Here is a 15,306-nt window from a genome sequence, read left to right on the forward strand (position 1 = left end):
ATAGCTGTAGACTCATTACCCAGAAAAAAAGTACATATGACTTACACAGAAATCCTATTCTATTAAAACAGCTAGTATGATACCCAAGATGGAACCAGTTAGTCACAACAAACACATAATAGACAGTAGAACCCTGATCTCTTGACCTCCATAAAACTTTCTTGCATCTAACATAAAGTTTCATTCTATAGTTTATGGTTCTCTTCACTTTTTCTGTCCTCTTAGCTGAATACTAAGGCTCTTCCACTCCCACTTAGAGTGGGAGTAGAAGTACTAGCAGTGGGTTGAAATAAGATCATTACAAACTCCTTGTATGTTTTTCATATATGCTTACAAAGGGCTTTGAAATTTGATTGTGATTATTCTTGCTTTAAGCTGAAACGCCCCTAATCTTTCCTTACAGACTGTGCACAGAGTGCTAGTTGCCTTGCAATATCCAGTTGATCCTTCCGCATTAGTCACCCTAGCTATGTGATTATACTTTTCTGAGCCTTTCTTGCAGCTAGGTAGGGCCATGTAACTAAGCTTTAAGCCAATGATTTGTAAGGCCTGTGCTATGTGGACCTTCTGAAAAATCTTCCTTGTTCCTCCCTTCCTCTACCCTCCTGTCTGGAATGAAGATACAATAGCTGCCAACCAATTGCTATCCTAGCCCATGAACGTGGTGGTGATGGGTGATGTCTGTTGACTCCTTTACTAGAAGATATGTTTCATGAGAACGGGAACCTTGTTTATCTCGGTCAAAACAACATCCCCAGCACTTAAAAAGTGTGTGGCATGTGCTAAGGAGTCAGGTATTGAATGGTTATTGAATAATGGATGAATGAATGAGTTTACTCTGAACCCATATAAACAAGGTCTCAGTTTCTCACCCAGAATCAAACTCTTGCTGAATTCGAATCACATTACTCCTGTTTGCTTCCCTTTGCTCTCCCAGACCTGCCACTGTCATAGAAGGATAGGGTGGTATTGTTGTTTTTTCTTATTGCTCTCTAGTATTTCCTTCAAACAAAATGTTTTTAAATCTATTTTCTTAACAATGCTTCCTAGTATCTTGCTGCTTAGCAAGTCTAAAATTTTCAACTTTCAAAGTCATATATGTTTTTGTGTGTCTGTTGTTAAATGCAGGCACTATTTTGTAACTTAAAATAGGCATTGTCTCAAGTCTACAAGAATCATCTAAGATAGTATCTAATGACACTCCTAAGACTTCAGACAATATTATTATTATCACAGAATGCAGTCACTACGTCCTGAGGATTTAACTAGATCTTGGTTACTGAAAGTGAATTTCATTGAATCATTTCCCATTCCACCATGCTCTCCCACATTTTAACGTATCACCTATTTTTGTCCTCAAAATTAAGTCTTTTAAACAGAATTAAATTAAATATATTTAATCATCTCACCATCCCTGATTTTTGAGTGCTGTGGTATCAGCCTAGCTCACAGCAACCTCAAACTCCTGGGTTCAAGCCTCAGCCTTCTGAGTAGATGGGACTACTGCACATGCCACCATGCCTGGCTAATTTTTTCTTTCTTTCTTTTTTTTAATTTCAGGATATTGTGAGGGTACAAACATTGTGGATACATTTTGTATTATAATTTTTTCTATTTTTAGTAGAGACGAGGTCTCACTCTTGTTCAGGCTGATCTTGAGCTCCTGAGCTCTAGTGTTCTACCCTCCTTGGCCTCCCAGAGTGCTAGGATTACAGGCAGGCATGAGCCACCATGTCTGGCCCCCTGTCGAAGTAAAAGAATAACACTCCTTCTGCCCCTTTTTGTGGTGTCTTATATGGTTATAGGGTTTGTAAATATTTACACTTTTTGCAATTACATATCTTTTTCTTTTTAATTTTTCTTTTACTCTTCCCCCAAAGTTGTTGCTATTTCTTTTAACTATTTGAGGGAAATAATTAGCCCTATTTTTCAGTTTTGTGATATACCTATTTATACCTGAGCTGCATGGTTTTTGCTCAAATTTCTTTTCAACTTTGAGGAAAGACATTGTTTGGGTTTTGTTAGGTATATTGAGCTTTTCTGATGTATAGACTTCTGTGTATATAATTCCCTTTCCCAGAGGAATTTTCCAAGTAGAAGTCTATTAAAATGGAGAAAGAGGTTATCAAGAGAGGTCTCCCTAAACCTCTTATCTGCCAGAAATGTCTCTGTAGTAACACAGGTTCTTTCTCCCTCTTTGCTTTTGTATCTGCCCAAAACTACTCTATCCATGCTCTGGACTACATCTACTTCTGCCTTCTTGGGGACTTTATGCCATTAATTCTGTCTTGTCTAACTTCAAAAAAATTTTTTTTCTCCATTGGCTGTTACCCTTTCACTCAATAGTATACTCACTTTTTCCTCCTCATCTTGGAAAAAAAAGGTTCCTTAACAATACATTTCCCTTTAACTATTAATACTACCACATCTCTCTTCTCAGCCAAATATTTGAGAAAAGAAGCCTTCAGTTTCTGTCTTCACTTTCTCACCACTTCTTCACTTCTTTTGCCATTGCCTGCCATCCAGTTCGTTCACAAACCCCACCCCCCAATCGCTGAGTTGCCAAAGCTAATGGCATTTGTTGTCCCTTGGCAACGTATGACTCTGTTCCTTAGGGTATTATGTATTGGGTGCCTATTGATCAGGCACTATGCTAGGTGCTGCTGTTATAGAAATAGGAAGCAGGGGTCATCTCCATTCTGATGAAACTTGCCTGATCAGACATTCCTCATTAATACTCAGGTCTCTTTGCTCGGTACCCACTGCTCACCTTTGCAGGATTCACCTGATGCCTCTTAAATCTCCCTATTTTTCCTTCCCAGCCCCCTTATTGTATACAACTTCTCAAGGCAATCACTTCTGTACACATGGCTTCAATTGTTTTCTATATGCTCTGATGACAATATAATTTTAAATGCTGTTTTCATTTAACAGCTTTATTTTACACAACACCTCATTTGCTAAAACCATAGATTCGAAGTTACTCCATGAAAGAAATAACTTTAAAATGTGATATTCTTAGCATGTAAATTTAAGGAAATCTCCCCAATTACTCTTAATGGTTTGATGTAGTATGTGTGTTATCTTTGAAAACATAAGTTAGGATCTTAGAAAATAGACTTAGCCTACAGAGGTTTATATCCAACTTTCAATCAGAGCGCTATATTTCAATGTACCTCTTAGAGTCAAAAACTATCTTCTTTACCAAACCTATTTTTCTTCCTGCATTCTCCGTCTAGGAGAAAAGTACTGCTGTCTACCCTGCCCTTTTGTCTTCCTACTTTCGCCCTTTTTCCACATCTAATCACCAAGCACTTTCTACTCCATCTCCCAAATGACCACAAATTCTTTCCTTCCCCACCAGTCACTGCAGCTGCCTTTAGTTTGAATACTCACTTTTCTCCTAGATGAACTTAGTGTCTCTTAATTGGTCCTGCTGCTTCCTTCAATCCTCCTTACTGTGCAAGTGACCTCACTGCAGACACATCCAATAACGACTATTCAACTTCACGTGGTTCAGTGGCTCTCATGTTTGCAGGATAAAATTCAAACTCTTTACCCCAGCATCTAATTTGGGGTCAGATAAGTCTGAGTTTGTATCCCAAATTCAAGCACTATCCAGCAGCATGACCTCAGACAACCCGACTCTCTAAGCCTCTGTTTTCTCATGTGCTTGAACTTACCCAAGGTTGGGACTGTTTCATACATACAGTGACTGGCACATAGAAGGGACTTAATGTTAAATGAAGGAAGGCATTTTAAAGTCCACATCAAAAAGTTGTTCTTTTAAAAGTATGTTAATATACAGTGTCATTCCCCTTCCCCAAGCTTGACTGCTACCTTTATTTTCTTATAATTAGGTTCAGGGGTTTGTGGTAATCCAGGCTTCCTGAGATCAAATTCTAGCTCCCCCAGCCCCACCCTGAGCGATTGTGTGATCTTGGGGCAAGTATTTAACTTCTATGTCTCAATTTCTCCTGTAAAATCTGTAAAATGGGATCGTTTTGGAGCTTTAAACGAGTGTACCACAGCTGGAACAGTATCAGGCACACAGTGCTTGCCAAATGTTAACTATCCACCTTCATCGAATCACGACTGTGGTACCTCACTGTGTGGTTGTCAATTTTGTACGGGAAAATCGTGCTTTATGCATTGTTGTCAGTAAAAGAAGGAAAATCTGGAAAGTCCTGCCGCGGAAGGGGGGCGAGAAAAGGGAATTGGCGAGTCCTGAGCGTTTCAGAGCTGGAGAGACGAGTTGGGTCCCTAATTTTACAGACAAGGAAGTGGAGGGCTGACGTGTCTCACTAAGGACACACAGCCACAGGCTTTACTGAGAGTACGGTCAGGGCCCGGGGGTTGCTATCTATGGTCAAGCTGTAGGTAAAAACTAAAACTCCTTGGAAGACAGGAGAAGAGCATTTAGTTACAGGAACAGTCAACAATTTGGGTGTAACCAAGTTCGGTGAGCAAATGAAAGCTGTCAGGGTCGGACAAACTGAGTTGCTGCTGGAACCCGAACCTCACTAACAGGGGCTTTCTATAGAGCCCATGGAGGAGAATGGCTTCCAGCAACTAATGCCCGCCGGGCTTCCCTCCGGACCGGAAAGCTCCCGGCAGCCTGCGATGAATGAAAACCCGGAGCCCGGCGCTCACCGTGGGAGGGGCGGGGCTGGGCATTGTGAGTCACGTGCCCGGGCTCTGAGGCGGGGGCCCGGAGGGAACTCTGGGCGTGATTGGCTGCTTGTAACCAGGTGACCGCAGGATGCGATCCGGTTGGCCAGTGCCGGCCAGGGCGAGCCGGCCTTCAGTTAGGAGGCGGCGGCGGAAGGAGGAGGAGCTCTGACCACGCTCTCTCCCGGCAGTGGCTGTGACTCTCGGCGCTTGTTGGGTCTCCACCCCTTTTAAATAAGCCCGGCTGGTCGCCGCCCTCGCACACAAGTCAACTCGGGGGAGGCGGCGGCGGCGCGGCAGCGGGGGTGCGGCCGAGGCCGGAGCCCTGCCCGGGGCAGGGCGGCGGGGCGGGCGGGCGAGCAGCGGGCGAGGCCGCGTCTGCCAGCGCGGTGCAGCCCCGGCACAGCCCGGCGTAGCCCGGGGCTGCCCGTGCCGGCCGCGCCATTGTTGGGGGAGGGGGCGGCTGTTCGGCGCGGCGGAGTCGGGGGCGAGCCGAGGCGCGGGCGGCGGGCAGCGGCAGAGCGGCGGAGGCGCCCCATGGGGACCACGCTGAGCTGCTGCGTGTCCCCCAATGCCAGCCCCAAGCTGGGCCGGCACACCCGGCCGGCGGAGCCAGACTACGAGTCTGAGATCTACGAGGCGGTGGCCGCGGACACGGTGGCGGTAGCGCCGGCGCCCGCTGCCGTGGAGCCTGTGGAGTTGGATTTCGGAGCCGGCGAGGGCCACCACCTGCAGCACATCAGCGACCGCGAGATGCCCGAAGGTAAGGAGGGGGCGGCGCAGGGTCCCCCGGGAGCACCCGCTGCGTCCGGCTCCTTCCTGCCGGCAGCCGGCTTCCCTGGGGCTGGGCACCGGGACCAAGGCTGGCTCTGCCCGTGTCCCCACCCTTTATTCTTTCCCCGCCGCGTCCGGCCAGTTTCTTTCCCTCCTCCCTACCCGAACCCCCAGTTCTCGCCCCCACTCCCCGTGCCCCCAGACTGGCATGGGACCCTCCGGTCCACGGCCCTTGTCGTTGGTAGCTCTGTTCATCGTCCCCTGGGGCTTGATAAAGACTTTTTTGATATATTCTTTCCCTTTTTTCAATGAAAGCTCAAACACCCTAACTTCGAAGTCCCCATCCCATTTCTGTCCTCACCCATCCAGATGGTACCTAAGTGAAGGAGCCAGGTAGGGTTCTGGTTGTTTCCTTCCTCCCACTCGTTAAGATAGCTGATACTTGGGCAATTCAGACCCAAATGTTTGAAGATTTCTTATTTAAATTCAAAGTAGAGGTTGCCATAGGAGAGTTTATGTGGTATGCTTAATAGGCTGTTTTACCTCACCTTGGTCCAAGCTGCTTTATTCCTTCCAACTATAATTTGAACACACAAAACAATTGGGAGGGGTTGCATAAAATATCTGTGAAAGTTGTGAAATATTAACGCCAGGGCTGCAGGATTTTTTTTTTTTTCCAACCCAAAGTAGTTTACTCGCAATGTTCTGATTACTTTAAAATTCCTACTTTGACACATATATTTTCAGTCCTACTCCGGTGACTTAGCAGACTTCATCTACCTCCTTTAAAGGAGACGTAGGGGTGGTTCATGCTCAACAGTTCGAAAGGGATGAAACATAGTTTAGGGAGTTAAAATGCCATATCTTGCCTGCCCAAGACCGTTAGTTTCTATGGCTCCTCTCCTTCGCCCCCACCGTAGAATCCTGTTTAAAGATAAGAGTGTTGAGGTAAAAGGTCTTTAGACGCTAAACCACTGCGGGCGTGGGGAGGGAGAATGGTAAGGGGGAGAAGAGAAGAAATTTGATTTTTTTTTTTAACCTCTAGAATTTTGGAAAGGGATGACTCCAGCTAAAAATAATTCAGGGTAGCAAGGTGGTTCTTGAATAAAAACTAAGTCCTTTGAAGTAGAAAACATTGTATCATAAAGATGTTTAAGTGCATTTGTCTCATTGCTTTCATTTAAATGCCAGTGGTTTCATTACTATAGAGGAAATGCCTTACAGCTCTTCTATTTAAACTTTGGTTGAGCTCTTAATTTGTTTAAAAGTTAGAATAATTAAGCCTCATGGTGGATGTGCCTTTGTAACTGGGAAGTACTGTACTCACTTTTCAGAATGTTCAAAAATTGTAATGTGAACTAATTGTACGATTATACACAAAGCATGTAAGTACTTGTGAAAACTTCTGCTCCACTTAATGGTTTAAGGTGAGCCTCTGAATGATTTTACAAACCAGTTGATGGCTAGTGTTGGATGAGAGCCCAAAATAGGTTCTTTATATCATTCTTTAGGATTTACAACGCGTTTTCATGTACATCTCAATTGGCCCTTCTAAGTTCAAATAAGGCCTGTGTATATTCTCTCTATATTGCTGATGAAGAAATGAAGACTTAGAGATCAGTAATGACTATGTAAGATAGCTACTGAATGGAGCTAAGGTTCTAAATCCTCTTAACTGACATAGTGGTGGTAGATATGCCTAATTTGGTTGTTAAAAAACTTTGAAAACTGAGGAATGCATCTTATATTTTATATGCATCTTATATGCATATAAATATGCATCTTATATACCCATAAAGTAGATCTATCTCTTAGAACTAACTCCCATCTTTATTAGCTCCATTCAAAGTTTATTTTACACAACTCAGAGGCAACATTTGCCTCTCCATCTTTTTTTTTTTAAAGAGGGGAGGGGCAGGTGTCACTCTGTTGCCCAGGCTGGCCTCTAATTCCTGGCCTGAGATCAAGCTTCCACCTCTGCCTCCTGAGTAGCTGGGACTACAGGCCCAGGCCACCTTGTCTGGATTCCATCTTATGTCTATACATTCATTTCAATGGATAAGAAAAGTACAGGTAAAAAAAAATGACCTAAATTTACCAGTCAAATAAATGGGTTAATAAGTTTTAAAGAATTTGTTCTGGTAACTGTCAATCTAAGCCAAGAATGCCCTGGGTAGAGGAATATTAGTAGAAACTGATAAGAAGGCAAGTAAGATACCAGACATTAAGCACAGGACAATGGTAAGGAGTGAGTGTTAAATTAGAAAAGTTGAAAAAATACTTTCTGAGCATAGAATTTACCATTTCATATTTTGTTAGCATGACAGTTAAATTTTCATTTCAGTTTGTCTCTTAAAATTTAACTTTGTGGGATTCAGTAAAGTAATGAGAAATCTCAATTTTAGCATTTGCCTATTATCCTGAAGTTTCCATAGAAACTTAGAACACCAAATATAAAGTATAGACACATTGAAAGTTTGCTTTTAATATCTCTGTTTCAGACCATTTTATATCAGTTTCCCTGGAAACTGAGAAATTCTTGCTTAGATGTAAAACACTTTAGCTTTTCTACAATGAAGAATTGAATTATTTTGGTTACTTAGACAAAATCAAACATAAATGATGCTCTGCTTTGTTCTTCTCTGAAACATTTCAGAAGAACATGATTTTTTCAAGCCATTTCAAAAAGATGTTGCTAAGAATCTAGTAAAGATTTCAGGTAGATTAAAAAGTATTTTCTACCACCTTACCTGTATCTAATACAACTGATGGTAGTAACAGTAACAAAATCGGCTACTAAGATCTTACTCAATTTTATTAGTACTCATCAGCTTTTTACACAGTGTTTTATATTCTGACTTTAGGAGCTTTGCTAATTTGCTAGCTAAAAGCTCTCTCTCAAGTAACCCCTTCCTCCTCCTCCCGTGAGGGGTCAGGGCAGGGAAAGAATTCACCATATGGTGGGGAAAAACTTCCGAGCAACAGATCTTTCCTCTTTCTAGTAGCTATTTTAAATCTTTTTTTTTTCTTTTGCTCTTTTCATAACAGTATCAATGTGTTAATGTAAAAGATTTAGAAAATAAAAGCCATTCATTAGACTTTTAGAAAATAAAAGTCATTCATTAGACTCAGAATACCAGAGCTAACTTTTATTAATATTTTGGTATTGATTCTTTCTGAACTTTTTGTATGCATGTGAATATAACATTGTGTTCATTTTACAAAAATGGAGTTCATGTGTGCTGCTTTGTAATTTACTTAAAGCAGTGAAATAATGACACAAGTTCCTGAAACAGTAGTATGACTTCTAGAGAGCACTCCAGGATGTCTTTTCATACCAGTGCACACTGCTCTATCTCCTGCCTTTTAAGAACTGCTTAGTGTACCATCGAATGGTTAGAGCATCATTTATTTACCTACCCATCTTTTTTTTTTTTTTTTTTTTTTTGAGACAGAGTCTCGCTTTGTTGCCCAAGCTAGAGTGCCATGGCGTCAGCCTAGCTCACAGCAACCTCAAACTCCTGGGCTCGAGCGATCCTTCTGCCTCAGCCTCCCGAGTAGCTGGGACTACAGGCATGCGCCACCATGCCTGGCTAATTTTTTATATACATATCAGTTGGCCAATTAATTTCTTTCTATTCATAGTAGAGACAGGGTCTCGCTCTTGCTCAGGGTGGTTTCGAACTCCTGACCTTGAGGAATCCACCCGCCTCGGCCTCCCAGAGTGCTAGAATTACAGGCGTGAGCCACCCCGCCAGGCACCTACCCATCTTTTATAGTAAATCACACACTTTCCCTTTATGCTTGATTCGAGGGACATATAAAAACATTTTGATGTGTTGTACCTCTCTACAGAACTCAGATGGTGTGTGTATGTATTATATATATTTTATTTCTGAGGTGGTATATTTTGTCTTATGTAATTAAATCCATGGGATGAGTTATTTTGTACTTAAGGTATTTTAGTATTAAATATTCTAATGCTAAATTAAAGTTACCATTGACTTTTCACTGGACATTAGAATTCCTCCTCTAGGTTTTTGTGGTTCTTGGTAGCCTATCTTGCGTCTTCAGTTCTGAATAGCTACCACTTTAAGAGGTCTGATGCTGATCTTAGATGACAAATCAAGAAATAGCATTAGAAGAAATCTTAGGAGATGTGAGAAAACTGGGAGAAACTTTACTAGTTTGGGGTATATTAAATAGATGTTTGTTGAGCACCTTTGAGTGGCCAGGTGGTGTTCCAGATGCAGGGCAAACAGTGGTATACAAGACAAGACCCCCAACCTAACTCTGATCCTTACATTCTAGAGGGAGCTGGGGTACGTAATACATGAATAATCGAGAATGGCAGGTAGTGAGGTGCTGGGAAGAGAGTAGAATAGGGTAATGGATTGGAGAGGAGGGCAGTTTTACAGGGGCATGTGTGTAAGATGACTGCTCTCCTTATATAACTTGTGAGTAGTTCTAAAAGTGAGGGGTAGCCATGTGAGAGGATGGGGGTTGTGGGGGCACAGAAGTTTCTAGGCAGAGGGATAGCTCCTCAGGAGAGCCTCGAAAGACACAGGGTGGCTGCAGCAGAGTGAAAGGGATGTGAGGAGGATGTGGTGGGCTAGGCCTTGTGTGCATAGTGGGCCTTGACAAAGAATATAGACTTAACGTTGTGATGGGAAGCCATTGGAAGATTATAGCCTGAGAGTAATGTTAATTCTTTAAGAAAAAGGTTAGACTAGTTGCTGTGTGAGAACACACTGTAATGCAACCAAGGGTGGAAGCAGGGAGACCAGTTAGGGGTCTGGTGGAATAGTTCATGTGAGAGCCAACAGTGAATAGGAAAATAATAAGGACCTAAAATAGGCTGACTTGAACAAAGTAAGTGAATCTAAAAGTAGATAAAGTTATGAATAGACAAGTCACAGAAAAAGAAAGGCAGATGATCCTTAAACATATCTTCACACATAAGAGAAAAGCAAATGAAACTGTACTGCAGTTTCCCTCCTATTGGGAGGAAATCCAAAAACTTGACAATACATTCTTTGGTGTGGCTATGAAGAAAGCTACATTCATCTATTGCTGGTGGAAATGCAAAATAGTTGACTCCATGAAGGGGAATTTGGCAGACTCTTATAACATTGCAAATGCACTTAATCCAGAAATCCTACTTTGAAGGATTTATCCTGTAGGTATATCCTACAAATATGAAAAACCATATGCACAAAGCTTTTGTTGCATTCTTTTTTTTCTCCCCCCCCCCTCTTTTTTTTGAGACAGGGTCTTGCTGGCATGTAATGGCTCAATCATAGCTCACTGTAGCCTCCAATGCCTGGGATCAAGTGATCCTCCCACCTCAGCCTCCCAAGTTACTAGGACTACAGGCAGTCACTCTTAATTTTTTAAAAATTTTTTTGTAGAAATGGGGTCTTGTTATGTTGTCCAGGCTGGTCTCTTAACTCTTGGCCTCAAGTAGTCTGGTCCCTTAACTCTCAGCCTCAAGCGATCCTCCCACTTTGGCCTCCCAAAGTGCTGGGATTATGGGCATGAGCCTGGTCTGCATTATTCAATAGCACAATATTGAAAATAAATGTCTAGTAAGGGTCTGGTAAAATAAACTGGTACATCCACATGAAGGAGAACTATAGAGCTGTAAAAAAGAATGGGATCTCTCTTTACTGCTGTGGAGTGATCTCCAGAATATGTTACATGAAAAAAGCAAGGGGGAGAACATACAGTAATCTACATGAAAGACCAAGGAAATAGTATTTGTTTTATTTAAAAAAAAAAAAAAAAGCACAATGAAGAATTTCTGATCTTGGGTGACAGTTTTCCTCTTAACTTCAGTGGGTAGCCAAAGTGCATATTTGCCCAAGATATTACGTTGGTGTGGGTTTACCAATGAATGCCAAATGTTTACTTTCTGCTTTTGAGTTAGTGAAAGTTTTGTAATTTATTTTGCATTATGTAATATATAGATTGCTCTTGTATTTCATTTGATCCTCACGACATTTTGAGTTAGGTAGTGTAGGAATCATACCTGTTTTACATATGAGAACACAGGCTGTAAGTTTTTCCAGTTTTAAAAAAATAAGACTTGGTAGATCAAGAATGTAAATTCCAGATAGATGGTCTATAGGAACAGAATTTACAGACTGACTTAATATGGGCTTGTTTGGATACTGCATTTTTTCTTTTTTTTATGTGCATTAAAGTAATTAAGCTTTAGGGTTAAAACAGTAGCATTGGATAATAAATGAAATGCAAGTACTTATAACCCAGAAATGTTCTTAAAAGTCTAAGAAATGGAGCCAAGTGCTATTAAGAAACATATAATGAAAGAAATGAATACTATCGTGTATGAAATGTCACAGCTCAGTCACAGTCACTAAAGCATAGATTGAGGATAAAACAATTACGGCAAGACTGAAGACTGACGTAAAGGCAGGTTGAGAAGTGGTTTGGAAGCCAGAGTTGATAGAGGCTAGGAAAGCAGGAACAAGTGCGGGAGCACTGCTGCGACTATGTGTCTTTCAGAGAGGCCAGCCAGTTCAAGGCCACTAGGTAAGAAAGTATGGACTTAGACAAAATCATCAGACTTTACATTGGAATTGAGAGGCTTAAAATGTTTGTGTTATGGGACATAAAACGAAACACAATGTGTAGTATAGGGATGAGCAGGTCAGTTAATGCAGGAAGCATTTAAATAAACGGATGCCTAGCAATTGGCCCAGAAACTGCCGACATCTTCTATTTAATTGGGATATATTGAAATCAATATGTTGAAATCAATCTCTTTCTCTGAAATATGATGCTTCTGTTAGTTAGCTTCTGTCACTGCCCTCTCCCTTTAATGTTTTGACAAGGAAAATCATTTCTTGACAGTTTACAATTGCATAATTTCAAGACTTGGCTTTTATTAATGCATTTCATTTATTCTAAGTTGCATATATTTTTGCATTTTTAACATCTGTGCAATTGAAATGGCTCTTATAACTAATAAAATCTTAGAGGAAAAGCAGTGTTCAGTGTCATGGTGTCTTACAGATTCTTCCTCTGAGGGATGTTTACATTAAGATTTGAGTTTAGGCAGGGTGTGGCCTGTGCATGCCTCTAATCCTAGCAATCTGGAAGGTTGAGGTGGGAGGATAAGGATTGCTTGAGGTCCGGAGTTCCAGACTGGCCTGAGTGAGACCCCTGTCTCTACTAAAAATAGAAAGAAATTAGCGGGGCATGGTGGCGCATGCCTGTAGGTAGTCCCAGCTGCTCGGGAGGCTGAGGCAGGAGGATTGCTTTAGCTCAGGAGTTTGAGGTTGCTGTGAGCTAGGCTGACGCCACAGCACTCTAGCCCCGGCAACAGAGTGAGACTCTGTCTCAAAAAAAAAAAAAGATTTGAGTTTAATTTTTTTTTTCAGTCATACTTTTCCTCTATCATCCTGTCATGCTGTCAAGTTGCAGTTTAAATTGATGATACAAAACTAGTGGGTCTTAAAATATAGTTTTAGTCATAATCCCTAATCATCAGATCAAAAATATTTCTCCTAGTTGGGGATTTGTAAAAAAATAATTTTGAAGGCATTCACTTGTAAGATACTGGTAATTGATATGTTTTTATTTTGTGGACACATCTCTAAATCTCTGTATGTGCGTGTTTGTGGGGCCACTGGCAGCTCCTGACTAGCTGGCACCCTAGAATACAGCTCTGCCTTTCTCTTTTTGGTTCTTGGGAAGTCCCAAGAGAGCTGTGAATGATTGACCTGTCCTGGGTCATGTGCCCACCCTAAAACCTCTTGCTAGGGAGAGTGCTGTCTTGTCACTTGGGCTAATTTTGCTTTTTTCCCCGTATAGTGTCATTTCTTTTATCGTAGCCTTTCTTGATCTTTGTATTTAAATACATAGTTAAATATACTGGTTTTGGGGTTGTGTGTTTCTGTAAACCTGCTCCTCTTTGATTCTGGTACTTAATTTTCCTGGACTTCCAATGAAAATTCTTAATTAAACTTTATTATGACATAGGTACCTAATATGGCTCCTGCAAACATTTCTTCTCAATTTTTAGATTTTATGGTAGTATATTTTGCTTGCTTTTTGGTAGGAAGTAGTCATGAATTCTTTTAGAAATTTTAGGTTAGAGACAGCTGTGAAAATCTCTGCTTGTCACTTTGCACAAATGATTTTATTTTTCTAAATAGCAAACATTGTCTCATGTTTTTTAAAGATGGGGGGAAAAACCTTTAAAATAATTTTTGTGTGAGTCTTTTACATGAGAATAGTTCTCACCAAAAGCAGTTTAATAAACTTCACATCAGTGGAGGAATTTCTGTGGAGAACAAACCAAATTGGTTTAGTTGTGTAAGTTTCTAGTGATTTGGCAGTACCATTAAAATGGATGATTCAAATTCCTGTTAAACCAGGAAGTTCCAAATTAATGTGTGTATTCATGCAAGATTTAAACCATGAAGGGAACCAAAGGTTTCTAGGTAGATAAATTTGTGAAATGCTGAGTTAGACAGTATTCACTGCTAGACTGATAAGTTTTTTAATATTGATTCTGTAAGAGCCAGAGCTATACTGTATTGTGATTTGACCACTAAACCCTTTTAAAAAGTAATAATTATTAATAAGAAGTTTGGCAAATATTGCCTTAACCATTACCTGTCTGAATCTTGGCCCAGTTTCTTACAAGATTGGTTAATATAAGTAGGTTGAGATGTACATTGCTGAGGAGTGTCATAGGTTTTTATTTTCTCCCCTCATGACAACTTTTATTATCCCATATGATGGCAAAGTTTGTTTTATGAAAATTGAAGAATCTGTTTTATAGTCTTGCGTGAATAGGAGATTATCCCACTTAGGTGAATGGTAGACTGCAGGCAGACTTGCCTTGACATAGGTAGGACCAAAAGGTTTTAGAAGCAGCCCTATGACCTGCTTCAAAAGATAATTTTGATGAAGCCCCAAATTAATCATGCTGTTGAAAGACGTGAGAGTGTAGCTTTGGAAATTGAGGGCAAAAGTTAAAATTCACTTTCTTTTTTTTTTTTTTTTTTGAGACAGAGTCTCGCTTTTGTTGCCCAGGCTAGAGTGAGTGCCGTGGCGTCAGCCTAGCTCACAGCAACCTCAAACTCCTGGGCTCGAGTGATCCTTCTGCCTCAGCCTCCCGGGTAGCTGGGACTACAGGCATTCGCCACCATGCCCGGCTAATTTTTTTTTTTATATATATATCAGTTGGCCAATTAATTTCTTTCTATTTATAGTAGAGACGGGGTCTCGCTCTTGCTCAGGCTGGTTTTGAACTCCTGACCTTGAGCAATCCGCCCGCCTCGGCCTCCCAAGAGCTAGGATTACAGGCGTGAGCCACAGCGCCCGGCCTAAAATTCACTTTCTATCATGGAAATGTTCTTTTTTTTTTTTTTTTTTTTTTTGAGACAGTGTCTCGCTTTGTTGCCTAGGCTAGAGTGAGTGCCGTGGCGTCAGCCTAGCTCACAGCAACCTCAAATTCCTGGGCTCAAACAATCCTTCTGCCTCAGCCTCCCAAGTAGCTGGGACTACAGGCATGTGCCACCATGCCCGGCTAATTTTTTCTATATATATTAGTTGGCCAATTAATTTCTTTCTATTTATAGTAGAGATGGGGTCTCTCTCTTGCTCAGGCTGGTTTCGAACTCCTGACCTCGAGCAATCCGCCCGCCTCGGCCTCCCAGAGAGCTAGGATTACAGCCGTGAGCCACCGCGCCCGGCCTATGGAAATGTTCTTATAGATTAGAACATTGAACTTTTTATGCAGTCTTCTTAAATCTGCCATGATGAATAGCCCCCAAATAAACCAGAGCTAACTAAACGAGTTCACTTGTTGAATGGAGTTAGAAT

The 15,306-nt window shown here is 41.4% G+C and overlaps 1 protein-coding gene across 6 annotated transcripts in view; it reads left to right on the top strand.

Moving 5' to 3' along the window:
- Positions 1–4,933: 4,933 nt before the first annotated feature.
- The window catches only part of CCNYL1 (cyclin Y like 1), a 35,969-nt gene continuing 25,596 nt past the window's right edge, over positions 4,934–15,306 (top strand). For 5 of the 6 annotated variants that reach the window (XR_012920611.1, XR_001150965.3, XR_001150967.3 and 2 more), the window contains exon 1: positions 4,936–5,434. Coding sequence is in view for 2 of the 6 variants with exons in the window: in XM_012752121.3 (XP_012607575.1) it covers positions 5,209–5,434 (226 nt within the window). In the remaining 4 variants the exon portion in view is untranslated. Of the gene's footprint in view, positions 5,435–15,306 lie in introns of all 6 variants that reach the window. The other variant, XM_012752123.3, reaches the window with a different exon arrangement.

Source organism: Microcebus murinus, chromosome 8, assembly GCF_040939455.1.
Source record: "Microcebus murinus isolate Inina chromosome 8, M.murinus_Inina_mat1.0, whole genome shotgun sequence".
NCBI classification, from domain to species: Eukaryota; Metazoa; Chordata; class Mammalia; order Primates; family Cheirogaleidae; genus Microcebus; species Microcebus murinus.